The sequence below is a fragment of the Crocodylus siamensis genome, chromosome 8, assembly GCF_052110815.1.
Source record: "Crocodylus siamensis isolate JL-2025a chromosome 8, ASM5211081v1, whole genome shotgun sequence".
In the NCBI taxonomy this organism is placed as follows: Eukaryota; Metazoa; Chordata; order Crocodylia; family Crocodylidae; genus Crocodylus; species Crocodylus siamensis.
Genome location: NC_143402.1, coordinates 35607669 through 35623045, shown reverse-complemented (window position 1 = coordinate 35623045; position 15377 = coordinate 35607669). Strand labels below are relative to the sequence as shown.

General features: G+C 43.8%; 1 protein-coding gene across 4 annotated transcripts in view; it reads right to left on the bottom strand.

The window, feature by feature from the left end:
* Window positions 1-15377, bottom strand: part of DIAPH2 (diaphanous related formin 2) — a 768551-nt gene that overhangs the window by 697681 nt on the left and 55493 nt on the right. For all 4 annotated transcript variants that reach the window (XM_090061442.1, XM_090061443.1, XM_090061444.1 and 1 more), the window contains 2 exons: window positions 13449-13625; window positions 61-165 (listed from right to left, as the gene is read on the bottom strand). In XM_090061442.1, coding sequence (XP_089917568.1) covers window positions 61-165; window positions 13449-13625 — 282 coding nt within the window. The remainder of the gene's footprint in view (window positions 1-60; window positions 166-13448; window positions 13626-15377) is intronic.

The window sequence follows — 15377 nt, the reverse complement described above, 5'->3', positions numbered from 1 at the left end:
CAAAAATCACTTTAGACTAAACTTATTTTTCTGGTCTGTTCTGGAGAGTCACCTACTTACAGATTTGGCAGTTGCAGAAATGTACTGGACAACCATCTCACGCTTTGTGGTCAGATCCTTATTCCGTAAAGGAGCTTTCCGTTCTTCATTTAGATTCATGTCTTCCTGTAGAGGCAAAAATGATATAAAATATCAGATTTATATTTATTCTTTGTTTTTTTTTAATCTTCACCACAGCTGACTAATGTGTGACTGGGCTTAGTGGTTCATCTGTGATCACTTAAGTTAACCGTGAATTTTTCCAGTTTGGTTTCACCTCAACTGCCTATTTAAAATGTACTTTATGTTAAAAACCGATTGCTAACTCTAACTTTATAATTTTCCATAATATACCTAAAAACGAGTACTAGAATCAGCACATCCGTTAGAATCACCACACTGGGGTGTGTGGAGGGGAGTGGAGAACAAGATATTAAAAAACTGAGCAAATGTAAATATTTCAAGCATCAGTCCTTAAACATCTAATAAAATATTGTTTCAAGTGGCATACAATACTATCACTTTAGACCACACTGTTTTGGAGCCATCCAAAAAGTTTAAACTTTCAATACAGTACACAAAGAGTATGCTTGAATTCTTTCTTCTTAAACAGCATTCTGTAATGGGCTTCCAAGCTCATATTGGGCACTTAATTACCTTTTCAGTACAATTTCTCATCATTACATTTAGTGTTTTTCCAAGAAAATAGAAAGGAACAGTCAAGTCACTCAGAAGGGCAGGAACAGAACTACAAATGCAAACCAGGAATCCTAAATCCCACTCCAGTGGAATCCATTAGATACTACTGCTTCCAGCACCTGCTACAAGGGATTTATTTAAAAAAATGAAAATGTTAAGTGACTTTGCAGTACCAGTCCCAATGATTTCAAATAATGTGGCCTGACGAAACGTATCGTGAAAACACATCATGGTTTTTCTGACATGAGTTAGATACATCCAGGAGCTAGATATGTTCGGGTCCACGAGCGGCAGTTTGGGTCCAGGAGCGGGCAGATACACATGGGTGTAAGCCCATCATGCCCCTGCACTCCAAAGACCCCCAGCAAGCACAGTAGACCCCATCTGACCGCAGCAGACCCAGAAGTGAGTGGGACCCATGGTGGGAGGGGACTAGCCAGGGGCAGGAAGGTAGTTGAGAGGAGCCAACTCCCAGCGGTTTGCCCCGCCTCGGCTCCTACTTGGCCCAGCCCCCCAGGGAGCCACATGACCGGAGCCACATGAACAGGATGCTCAATCAGGTGTGCTTCTGGGCCCGGTGCTTGAGTTAGCACAGGAGTTTGCACAGGAGCTCCAGGCACTTAACTGCAGCCAAGGGTCTGCACAGAAGTAGCCAGACTACTACAAGGACCATCAGTTAGTGGGACACATCACACCCCGAGGCTCCCCCCTACACCTGGACTCCCCACCTCTGCCACCAGTGGGGTCTCCACCCAAACGGAGCCCATGATCCAGCCTACACCCAAACGGAGCCTGTGGTCCCTGCCCCTACCTGGGTGGGACCCTCTGCCCCAGCCTTGACTCAGACAGAGCCCCTGGCTCCATGTGGAGGCTGCCTAGCAAGACTGCAGGCAGCTTGGTTTGGGAACATTAATACCTCCCCTTGTGAGGTGTGCCCAATGGTGGAGGCCCTGGAGTACCAGATCAGGGAACTCCAGGCAATGGTTCAGTGGCTGCACTCCATTAGAGATGCGGAGCAGGAGCTAGACTCTTACTTTCAGGCTGTCTACCTGATGGCTGATGAAAGTGTGGCAGAACCAAGGAACCGCCATGAAGTCGAACCTGGGGTTGCCGGGACAGTGGTCATCTCTGGCCCAAAGCAAAGCAGCACAGTGCCAGGTTACCACTCCCCTGGAGCTGCACAACTGTTTTGCACCTCTCACATCAACTGAGCCAGCCATACCAACTCCAGCATGTGAGGACAGAGGGCCACCAGCACCTGTGCCTAGAAGAAGGCACGGAGTTATCATGGTGGGTGACTCCCTCCGTAGGGGGACACAGGGAGCACTATGTCACCCTGATCCCTTAGCCTGTGGGATCTGATGCCTGCCTGGAACTCGTGTCCAAGATGTGACAGAGGATCCCCAAACTTATCTGGCCCTTTGACCATCATCCCATGCTACTCATCCATGGGGCACAAATGATACAGGACAGAGCAGTCCGGGCCGGATCATGCATAACTACAGGGGGCTGGGGGCACAGATAGTTTTTTTTCCATCAATCCTCCTGGTCACAGGACATGGGTTTTGAAGGGAAAAGTGCATCAGCGAGGTGAATAGAAGACTCCAGTGATGGTGCCATCACGAGAGGTTTGGCTTCTTTGACCACAATTCACACTTCAGAGACAGCAGACTGTTGGAAAGGGATGGCTTCCACCTCACCTGGAAAGGGAAGAAGCTCTTCTCAGCCAGAATGGTTGACCTTTTTGACAGAGCTTTAAATTAAGACCACTAGGAGATGGATGGTCTATTAACACAGTTCTAGCCCAGGTCATGTCAGCCCCATTACTAATAACTTGGGCAGCCCAAGGGAATGCACTCTGACGACAGTCCAAGGAAAGGTCCTGCCTCACTCCATAGGGGAGCATGGGGCTTCTCATGGCAGACTCAACTGCCCATACATGAACACCTACTCTGAACTTTTTCAAAAAACATTTGGATATTTTTCTTGGTGGATCACTTTATCCCAGCTGACTTCCTGCCTATGGCACAGGGGCTGGACTCACGAGGTCCCTTCCAGCCCCTAATGTCTATGAAATTTATGAAATATATTGCAAGTTCACAATCTGGAGTGACTGCTTATGCTCATATTTGGTTTTGTGCTATTCTCACAGCAATGTTATTAAAATCCTAGATTTCTCTTTCAGTTTCAGTGATCACTAACTAAGCATGAAGCCCCAAGGTAAACTAAATAAATAAATAAAATCAGAAACCTTTAAAAATAAACATAAAACAGAGAGGAACAAATAGCTAAATCATTTATGGTTTAAAATTAAATTTGCTTTTTTTTTTCTAATCACCTATCATCTTCAAAAAGCAATCCCAGGAACAAGGATTTCCCATGATTGCTGACCCTAGTCAATTACAGATTTCACAAACTTGCTTAGATCTTACTGATTTATTGTCCCTACACCTGTCCTTCACTGATGGTGCCGATTGTGCCATCCTCCTAAATAATCAGGTCATAACCCAACAGCTCTTCTTCTTTTAATGCTTAGGTTTGCCATGCATTCATAAACTTAAACTTGTTACTTAAAATGTTTTTTATAGTTGATATTGTAATACCTACAAGACAGCTAGGTGGGACAAGCTGAAGTTTAGGCATACAACAATTATTACTTTTATTACTTGTACAGTTTTATCGGTTCTGTGGGTATTACTATTGCATGTAGCAGGCTTAAGTACTTCACATAACATTTTAACGTATCTAGTTTTAGCACAAAAATTCACGTAGTTTAACATTAAAGGTCTGGACATTTAACATCATCACAAATTGTATCATCTGAAGTCAACATGAAAATAAGCCACCTTCATGTTAAAAGGTGCGTGTTATACATATTCAACAACACCTTATTTTTAAAGGCCAGCATTACACATTGGCATTCTACTTCTTGGATTGGATGAGCTTGCAGCATTCGTCAGACTTTCAACAGTATACCATGCAACCACAAGAATGATATCATGGTAGGGGTCTGCTACCAGAACAGGAGGAAATGGTGGATGACGCTTTCTTCAAACAGCTAGCAGAAGTTTCCCCAGATCACAGGCACTAGTTCTCATGGGGGACTTCAATCACCCTGACATCTGCTGGGAGGGCAATACAGCAGTGCACAGGCAATCTAGGAAGTGTTTGGAGAGTATTGGGGACAACTTCCTAGTGCAAGTGCTGAAGCAGCCAGCTAGGAGCCATGCTCTTCTTGATCTGCTACTCACAAATAGGGAAGAATTGGTGGGGAATGTAGTAGTGGATGGCAACTTGGGCAGCACTGACCACAAAATGATAAGAGTTCAGGATTCTAAGGAAAGGAAGGCTGGAGAGCTGCAGAGTAAGGACTGAGGATTTCAGAAAAGCAGACACTGACTCACTAAGAAAACTATGGGCTGGATCCCCTGGGAAGCCAGACTGAGAGGCAGAGAAGTCCAGGAGAGCTGGCTGTACTTTAAAGAAGCCTTACTGAGTACAGAGACAAACCATCCCAATGCGCAGGAAGACTAGCAAGTATGTCAGAAAACCAGCCTGGCTTAGCAGGAAATTCTTTAGTAAACTAAATCACAAAAAGGAAGCTTATAAGAAGTGGAAACTTGGACAAATAACTGGGGAAGAATATAAGTGAATTGCTTGGGCATGCAGGAATGAAATCAGGAAGGCCAAGGAGCAACTGGAGTTGCAGGTAGCAAGGGACTTGAAAGGCAACAAGAAGATTTTTTACAAGTATGTTGGTAGCAGGAGGAGAATCAGGGAAAGTGTGGGCCCTTTATATAGTGGAGGAGGCAACCTTGTGACAAAGGATGCAGAAAAGGCTGAAGTGCTCAATGCCTTCTTCGCCTCAGTCTTCAGAGGCAAGGTCAGCTCCCAGACTACTGCACTAGGCAGCACAGTTTGGGGAGGAGGTAAGGAGCCCTCAGTGATGAAATAACAGGTTAGGAACTACTCAGAAAAGCTAGACATGTACAAGTCCATGTGGCCTGATGGGATGCACCTGAGGGTGCTGAGGGAGTTGGCTGATGTGATTGCAGAGTCATTAGCCATCATCTCTGAAAACTCATGGTGATCAGGAGAGCTCCCAGATGCTCAGAGAAGAGCAAAGATAGCGGTCATTAGGGCTGTGCAAAATTTTGGCAGCCGTTTCATTTCGGAAGGGTTTCAGGCCGTTTTGGCACCTGAAACACTAAATCCAAATCAAAACAGAAGTCTCAAAAACATATGAGACGAAATGGAAAATTTCGGAGTTTTGGAGCTGGACTTGCAGAAAAACAGCTGTACGCTGCTGACCTGCCACACAACTCTGCTCCGCAGGAAGCAGAGAGCTGTGCCAGGGGTGTCCTCACTAGGGCTGCAAGGGGTAGACAGTGATGGTAAGGAGACCCCAGTACAGCTCTCTGCTCACTGCGGACCCAGGTTGCATGGCAGGGCAGTGCTGGTCCCTGCCGCATGACCTGGCTGCACAGGGTAGGCAGCAGCAGCAAGGAGACCCTGGCATAGATCTGTGCTCCCTGCAGAGCCAGGTCGCATGGCAGGGCAATGCTGGTCCCTACCGCGAGACCTGGATCCACAGGGAGCAGAGATCCATGCTGGGGTCTCCTCGCCACCACTGCCCACCCCCACAGCCCCACATCGCCAGAGCAGCACAGGGTGGGCAACAGTGGCAAGGAGACCCCCAACACAGATCTCTGCTCCCTGCGGAGCCAGGTCACATGGCAGGAACAAGCAGGCTTGCTCACCGCTCTGCGCTGCTTCCCTGCCCTGCAACCCATCATGACAGGGATCAGAGATCCACACGAAAGACTCCTTCACCTGCACGGAGGGTAGCAGGCCTCCCACAGACAAGCCACCCACGGCTCCATCCTGCTCCCCACTGGGGCCCTGCAGCCCCCACCCGCAAACCTTGCCCAGCTGGGTAGGGCTGTGTAAAGCTTGCAGCCCATTCAAAACAGATTCAGAGATTTTGCTGAAATGAAAGAGGACAGTGATCCAAAACACCAAAAATAGTCACTGTCCTCCGAAATGGCTGAATCTGAAACCAAATTGAAACAGACTTTTCACACAGCCCTTATGCCCATACTTAAGAAACAGAAGAAGGAAGATCCAGGGAACTACAGGCCGGTCAGCCTCACCTCAGTCCCTCGAAAAATCATGGAACACATCCTCAAGGAATCGATTTCTAAGCACTTGGGGAAGAAAAAAGTGACAGGAACAATCAGCATGGATTCCCCAGGGGCAAGCCATGCCTGACCAACCTGATTCCCTTCTATGATACGATGACTGGTTCTGTAGATGCAGGATGTGGTGTACCTTGATGTTAGCAAGAGTTTTGATACCACCTCCCACAACATTTCCACAGGCAAACTAAGTAAGTGTGGGCTGGATGAATGGGTTGTAAGTTGGCTGGAGCATTGGGCTCAGAGGGTAGTAATCAACGGCTCAATGTCTAGCTGGCAGCCAGTATCAAGTGGAGTGGCCTGGGGGTGGTACGGGGGCATCTTTCGTCAATGACCTAGAAGATGGCATATAGAGTGCACCCTCAGCAAGTTTGTAGATGACAGCAAGCTGGGGGTGGGGAGTAGTACATACACTGAGGGGTCAGAGCTAGGATTCAGAGTGACCTAGACAAATTGGAGGATTGGGCCAATATAAAATCTCATGAGGTTCAACGAGGACAAGTGCAAAGTCCTGCACTTAGGACAGAACAATCCCATGCACCAGTACAGACTGGGGGCTGACTGGCTGGGCAGTAGCTCTGCCGAAAAGGACCTGGGGGTTACAGTGAACAATAAGCTGAATATGAGCCAACAGTGTGCCTTATTGCCAAGAAGGCTAAGAGCATACTGGGCTACATTGATAAGCATGTTGCCAGTAGGTCAAGGGAAGCGATTATTCCCCTCTATTCAGCTCTGGTGAGGACACATCTGGAGTACTGTGTTCAGTATTGGTGCCCTACTACAGAATGGATGCAGACAAATTGCAGAGAGTCCAGCAGTGAGCAATAAAAATGGTGAGGAGCTGGAGGACATGACTTCTGAAGGAAGGGCTGAGGGAACTGGGATTATTTAGTCTACGGAAGAGGAGACAGATGGAGACTTAACTACCTGAAAGGGAGTTCAAAAGAGGATAAAGCTAGACTGTTCTCAGTGGTGGCAGATGACAGAAAAAAGAGTAATTGTCTCAAGCTGCAGCAACCAAAGTTTAGGTTAGACATTAGGAAAAGTTCTCTCACTAGAAGGGTAGTAAAACATTGTGGAACAACTTACCCAAAGAGGTGGTGGAAGCTCCATCCTTGGTGCCTTTCAAAATACAGCTAGACAAAACTTTGACTGGTATGATCTAGTTAGGAATGATCTTGCTTTGAGCAGGGGTTTGGACTAAATGACCTCCTGAAGTCCCTTCCAACCCTAACTTTCTATGATTCTATGACAAATCCATCTTATGTCCTAGGCCTGACTGAGAGCATGAGCATGCAGCGGCAGACCTGCTATCCATCCCATGACCAGGAATCTGTGTTTTACGTTTCCCACAGTAAAAACCTGGATCTACTCCTTTAAAGCAAGAAACTAGCAGAGCTCCAGCCTCTAGGGAGCTGCCTGGGTCTGGGGGGAGGGTGTCTGGAGGCAGGGAGAACTGTGTGTATGCACAGACATGTGGCTGGAGCAGGACAGTGCACATGGGGCAGAGCTTTCCCTCTTCACGGCAGAAGCCATCAACTGAGCCACTTGTGCCACGGAGCCTGCCTGCTGCCTCAGCACTCTGCACCTCCTCCTGTGCCTGCCAGCAGATATGCACAAAGAGGCGGCAGTGGGGAGGCATGGAGGAAAGGGGACATGGGGCAAGAGGACCTGAGGGAGGAGAGGTGGGACAGCAGGTGGTGCCAGGTGCTAATCATGGGCATAGCAGCAGAGGTTCTTTGGGATCTGCAGCAGGTAGGGAGTGACAGGCATCACACAGGGCAGTTGCAGACTTCAGCGTGGACCCTACACCGTGGGCTGACGTACTGTCTGAGCTCTGGCTGGAAGAGAGTCAGCAGCTGTGGCAAGGGTGTGGCAGGTGCCGGAGCTGCATAACAGGAGCAAACCTTCCTCTTCCAAGGTATCATGCCCACTCCCTTCCCCCCACCCCCAGTCCAGGGGCTTGCATTCAACTTTGGCAGGCTCCCCACCCAGGCCCATGCACACACGTGCCCAGAAAGCACTCTGCCTGCTTCCTCCAGCCACCAGGCTCTCCACCACCCTGCCTTGCATTGCCCAGCCCTCCAAATTTTTTTTGATTGCTAAACACTTCATAGCCTCTGGCAGGAAGGCCAGAAGCAGATGGCTTCATTGCCAAATGGCAATGAATAACAGCACAACCCATATATTTCTCCAAGGTGGCCAGGCATTGCAAAACCTGTCCTCACTAAGACACAGCTCCCGCAAAGTCTTCCTTTGCTCCAGGCATAGGCGGGATTGGAGCAGGCAGAGAAGTGAGGCATGGCCTCCAAGAGGGGACTGGTAGGACTGGGTTTTGGGAGTGAGAGGCAGCAGCAGGGGACGGGGGGGTGTGCGGGGAACAGCATGGGCATTGGCAGAACACCAACATAGCAGGGCTACTCATCACCACAAGAGCAACAAAGGGGACCAAGGAAGGGGAGGAGAGACAGCCACAGTGGGACCTGCATCATGGTGAGCTCTGATTTTCCATGATAAAAAACAAAAATGCCAAAATATGTAAGTATTCAGAATTTATTATAATTGAGGCACTGGTAGCCTTCAAATTGCTTTAAAATTATAAATATATCAATAAAACACCATGTTCAACTGAGTGTGTGCACATGTGCAGCATTTCCTTTTATTATCATAGAAAAACACAAGTTTGGGAGGTTTTTTAAATCAGAGAATTTGGGAATTTTTATTTTATTTTTATTTTTTTTTTAAATAGAGAAAACCAGGATCCCTGCCCATGATAGAGCTAGAACCTACACCATCATGTGCCCCATGCAGTGGCAGCAGCTCCTGCTCTGGCTCCAGCACAAGTATCTGACAGGGCCACAAACCAGAAAGGTAAGGCCATAACAATGTGGATAGACAAAGCAGCTGTGTCAATCCTCATCTTGCCCTCCTGGCTCTGACTGCCCTATCCTCCTGGCTCTGACTGCCTGAAGGCCCTGGATTTCGTAGCAGGCCACTCCCCACGCCATGCTGGTAGTCTGGCAGGCCAAACAAATGGATGACACTGGGTGGATCTGGCCCGTGCTTTAAAATTTTTGTCAAAGGTAGCTTCTTATTCTGACAAGCTTTTTCCTACAGCAGTGGAGGCCAACTTTGACACATGCCACAGATGAGCCCCACTCTATCTAAGGGATATTCCAATCACTGACCCCTGCCCAATCTCCTGGCCTGCTTTGTACCCTGTGTTCCCTGACTGATCTGCTCTGCCTTCAGCTTCCCACCCTATCTGGTGCAGTGACACTGCTTACGCCACTTGGGGCAATCATACTGCAGATGACCACCTCTGCCCTAGAAAAATTTAATTCCTGGAATCCCCCCATGTAGTAATCCCACCCATTTGCCAACCTACTGCTCCATAACCCAACTACTTCCTCAGGCATTACTGCATCATCTCAAAAAAGCAGCAATTATTTGGCACACACTTACATGGAGTGTCAAATAATTCAGAAGTACTTTTCCATATTCCATGCAAGATAATGCATAGCAGAATTCATTATCTGGAAGTAAACTACTCTATTTTAGATATGCTAAATTGAAATAAAGAAGCCATGAGACTATTCTCCATTTAACTTGCATCTTGTACTTTGTATCACCTGGAATGTGAAATATATTTAAAGCTTCATTTTTCCAATTATCATTTCACCATGGCAACCTTAGTTCACCCTACTTGCATATGCCTATTTTCCCTTTATTAAGTACCTTTTCTTACTAATACAACTGTAAAAAAAATCCAGCATTGTTCACCTTGTGAAGAAATCCCCTTTTGACTGTCTCCATTTTGTCATGCATCTTGTTTGAGTTGTATGCTTGGCTTCCTCCCATTCCCCCTTACTGTGTCCATACCCTTTGTCTTAAATTTCCAGCCAAGTAAGCTGTGGAACCAGTCTGCCAACCCCAATCACTCCACTGAGGGCTGTTTACCACATCAACAGGGTTCAAATAATGCCTGTTTCTGGTTGAAGCAGGGTAATTAGGTCAGAACAGTTATTTAAGGATCCGGTCACCTAGTTGGGGGGCTTCCTCCAGCAGGCATTTTGGAAATGCACACAGAAGCTTGGGCCTCCAGAATCCTCTGGATATATCTGTAAGTAGCCTACCTGAAATTGAGCCAGTAAATTAGGGTTATGTATCTTTAGCCTCATGTTAAAAGGGGCCAAAAAGCCCATTCTTTTGCTCAAGGCATTTTTATTTATTTTTTTAATACTCTTCGATCTTGTACTCCTTCCCCATTCTCTCCCTCTCTGATTAATAAAAGCTATCTGTTACAGCACACCTAATTGTGAATGCTTGAGAGGAGGAACAGGCCTTTTTGCTACTAGCGGAGCTCAGCTGATTATTATCAGATTCTGTCCTACCTGAAAACATCCTGGGTGGCTCCAGGCTATAAAGAGCACCCAGAAATACTACTAGCGAGCAAAGCATCCCCAAGGTCTGTGTAGCCAGGGCTGCACAGGGCCCTAACAAAGACCAGAACCGGGGTGGTAGCAGCGATTACCCCAGGCTTGAGGGTGTGCTCCAGGAAGAGGGTCAGCCAGACGTAGTCTCCCTTGGGGTGCCACCTGGAGCGAGGTTCTGGTCAGGCAAAGTGATGCAGGTGGCTCAGCCTAGTAGCACCCCCTCCAATCCCACCACACAACTTCCAATTCTGTGTTTCACTCCATGCAGAAAGTCAGTTCATCACCTTTAAGTTCTAAATGACACAGTAAGTAGTTTTGTGCCACACTGTAAAGATGACTGTAAAGATTATCACTCCAAAAGTAACAAAGTTAAAAACTGATATTCAAGTTATTATGCAACTTCAAAATCTAGATATTTCCATTATTCTACCTTTGAAAGAGTGTGTTTTCACAAGCAAGAAACACAGTCATTAACATTTACAGTGACATGAGGAATGAGTGAACTGGAGTTGTGTTCAAAAGCCACCTGACTATAAACAACCATCTTCAGCAGACAGTCCATTAGCAAGATAGTTAGTTATAAGCCATAAATTGGTTCCACATTTCACATCAACACTTGTTTTAACTAAGAAAAAACAATTTACTGTTTTGGTTAACTGCGCTTCTTTAAATCTCACACCATGAAATATCAAAGTTTTACTACAACCATTATACCTGTAGAAATGTATGTTTTTTCAATATTTCCTACACTATCTCCATAAAGAATTAGGTCCCAGACCCACTCATGTCTGAAACTCAGAGGACCATTTTAACATAGTCATGACAGTACTTAACATATATCAAACACTTTCCAAGTGCTGGAAAAACAACCCTAGCTAAGGAACTCGTAATTTAAAGATTATGAAACAAACAAAAAAAGAGAGTCAAGAAAATAGGAAGAGAGAGAAAATGTTAAACACAGTCCAAACAACACTAGAAGATGCAGTCATTCTACACTGCCTGATGTTCAAAAGAAAAGCATTTTCCAGACAAGCTTAGTAAAGTCATATCATTAGGAGTCTGAAAGCAAGAAGGCATAGCTATTGCTTGGTTACACCTGACAATGTGGATAAGGTCGAAAGCACTAACAGATATTGCAGATCAACTAAAACTAAGTGGAAATGAGTTTTAAATGAATGACATTTCAATTTGATATGACAGCAGGTGGCATTAATGGAGTGATCCAAAGAATAATTATGTGGCCTAATTATTCTATTCAATATATTTTTATTCTCTGCTTCTGAATTTCTTTTAGCATAAGCAGATAAAGAAATGTTTTATAAGTTGCCTTGGTCAGGTTACCACAGAAGTGGCTATGCAAACCTTGCTCCCATTCACAGGACTAAACACTAAGATGGTTTCTTTAACAAATTCCAAGAACAAATTGAGCAAAGTTACTAGTATCTCATGCTTTACATACAACAGTGCTCAACAAAATAGGATCATCTCCCCTACTCCATATGCCAGGGGTGTCAAAGATGGCTGCAGGCAGAATCCAGCCTGCAGAGCCCCTTCATTTGGCACCTGGGGCTGGAGCTGACCAGAACTGAAGCCGTCTTTGTGGCACTGGACAAGTCATCCAAGTTTAAGCTATATAACATGCTGTATGAAATGCATGTATGTTTACCAATAGTAGGCTTGGAGCACTGCTCCATACAGAAGCAAGTGTTGCAGTGGCGGCTTGTATGCAGTACAAGCCTTTTCCTGACCTGTAAGTGTAACGTAAAATCCTAAACAATTTAAAGCAGTTGGGCGGTAAACCAACTTATTTCTCTCTAGTTTCACTGAACGATTAGACTACCTAGGAAAGTATACTGGAACACTATTTGTAACTAAAACCCTGTGTGGGTATGTTTATTTTGAAAAACTAATCTATTCCATATTATCATTCAAATTTCTGGAGTGTATTTAACTACTGAGAATAAATTTTATTCCAGAGCAAGGATGTCTACACAGGGACTCTCAAGAATAATGGTTTTCCTTCAATTTCCCACTTTGCCTTAATCCAAGTGACTTTCCTGTGTAAGTAAGGCTAAAGTAATCGTTTTTTGTTAAGATTCCTCCTGAACACGTTTTGGAAAGGTGGCTCTGGCAGATGAGATAATATTAACACAAGTGCACAGGCAATGAAGCAGAGTTCTTATAACCACTTAACATACTAGAGGAGATGTTGAACATGAAGCCAATTCAAAACACTTACTTCCTCTGTCAAGTACCTTCTTTCACCAGACATTCTAAGCTCCATCTGTAGCAAAGAAACAGTTTCTCCTCAGTTAGTTTAACCCCTTCGGAAAGCACACAGTGAAGAGGCCTTCAGAGTAACTGAAATCCTTCGGTTAAATTTAAAATTCAGCTCCTCGTGAGAAACTGTACATGTCAACACATGGGGCATGTAAAACTGTATCAAACTTGACAGCACATCCATTACAGTAAAATTTGGAAACAGTTTGTTTTAAAATACTAAGTGACAAATTCCTTTATCAAGCTTGAGTTGAAGCCGAGTACCATATTAAATAAAACTTAAAAAAAAAAAAGATTATTATACAGCACAGGCTTGTAAAATGAAAAGTTGCCATTTGAACAATCAGGAGTTGAAATAAATGATGATAAAATGTATTTAGGAAGACTCCAAGTGGCAAGCTCAAATTAACAGAAGCTGGAAAATGAATGGATAAAACAGGAGGAAATAAGTACTCTCCTTTACTATTACTTATCCTCAAGTCCCTTACCTAGTCAGTTCAACCAACAAATTGTGCATCCTGACTCCCTAGCTCCATACTTTTTAGTCAATCCAGGCAACTCTTAAGTATCTAAAGTACTGGGGAAACTTCTACTACCTATATTACCTTAACTGAACAAAGTCCTTAAAACATGGTTAGCCTGTTATCTAAAGTCATAGCTTAGTCCATCTTCCCATTTCAAAACTGTTACCTCTGCAGTGAAATTTCAACTTTTTGGAGTAATTCAGAAACACCAAGGTCAACACTATTCAAAAATACTGACGCATATGAAGTACGACTAGAAGCAAAGAACTTACCATCATTTTTTCAAAGAGGTCCATAACTTCTTTTTCGGATAAATTCATAGAACGTTCATCAATAAGTGGCTGAGCAACTGGAAGTTCACTTACAGAAGCTTGAGAATCAATAGGATGCTGAATTAGAGGTTTCTCTTTTTTCACAGCTGACTTTCTAAGACTTGTTAGCCTGTCACGCTGCAAATAAAAAGATATTTAAACTTGCATGTATGTTTACCAAAAAAAGGATGTATAAATATTTATTGAGCACATCACATGCTCAATAAATAGTGTAAACATGTCCAAGGTTAATTTAAACAGCATAGCCAATAAACAGAGACTGTACTATTAATATACCCTTTAACACATAAATAAATATTGTTGCATCTTCAACTAAATTATTCTAGAAGAATGATATGAGTTTCCATCATGTCCTGTAAGACTGGTTTTTAACTCCTTTCCAAGATTCATGGGAACACTATGTTAAGGTCTGAAAAACTTTGGACATTTTCCTAGTGGACAGAATAGCATGTTCTCTCCACTAGGCAACATTGGCAACATAACTCTCATCAGCAACATCCAATCCTCCTCTGACTGAAAAGCTGTGGCTCTTCAGAGGTTAGTTCAATTGATACAGTTTGGCAGCTTCATCAGAATGAAGTAGTATGTCCTCATAAAAATAAAGTTCCCAAAAGAATACACAACAGAATAGATTTTTGTCAGGACTTGTTTAAAAATTGTTTCAAGTACAGTCTCTTGTAATTAACAGCTTCACAAACCTGTTAATAGTTTTATTGCAAAGGAGTAGCCATTCATAGTTTAAATGCGTTCGAAAGACATTAGTAAGAACTTATGTAAACTACAGTAAAGTTACTTGGTTAAAATTGAATAGATTTTATTCCTTTCTCTCCTTTTAGCAGCACATGCACCACTCAGTTAATTTGTTAATACAAAAAACAGAAAGGACTGTACTTCAATTGAAAGTGAAACTATATTATAAAGCTGTTTGACACCATACTAATCAAAACATTATCTTATTCTTAGGGACTGGAGTTTACAGGCAGAAAGTTTGTTATTTTACTCTATGTAAGCTAGGCAGGAATTAAGTCACCTAAATAGTGAATTCCTAATACATGCTCTTCAACATGCCCATGCACAAATTAGTACACTTCACTGGGTATGTAGTTTTTATAGATTCAAAACAGCCTTATGAAGATGTGTTTTATTAAGACTGAAATCACAATAGGTTTGAAGCAGCTTAAATAGGGTTACAAATATAAAATGTTGTAGCATTTTCTATGGAAGTAAGCTCAATTTGTTCCATCTAGTTAATGCTTGTTAAACAAATTACTAGACTGAAGTTTAAGTTATCTACAGCTAACATTTGAGGAACCTTAAAGATTCAAAAACTGGCTTAAAGAAATCCCAACCTTGTATAAAATATAGCCAATACAGTTCTGTTTCTCACATGTGGTAAGACATGTTTTTTAGTAAACAGCCATCATTCAAGTGAACAGCCATTTAAGACTTTTGAAATGAAATCTTCATATTCTCCCAAGGAGAAAGCAACTGTGACCACCTGAAACCTGGGATACTGCTCCTGCCTTGATTCAAGGTAATTTGCTTCATAACAGAGTCTCACAGGAGAGCAGAGAGACTTTTCACCAGCTAAGAACTGCCTGCCCAGAGGAGGCTTCCATCTACTGACTCCTCTGTGATATCCTATGAAATATGAACTTTCACTTCTACCCACGAAAACTTCTTTTATCTGATAAAGGGTGCTTGTGCCCAAAAGCCTGCAGTTAAAGAAATTTTTCTTGCAGAAATCTCATTGGTGTAATAAAAGATATCACCTCTACCATGACCCCTGATTGTTTCAGCCATTTAAGATGCATTTCATTCTACTACTACACACATAATTTCAAATAAGCCTTGTACTTCAGCCTATCA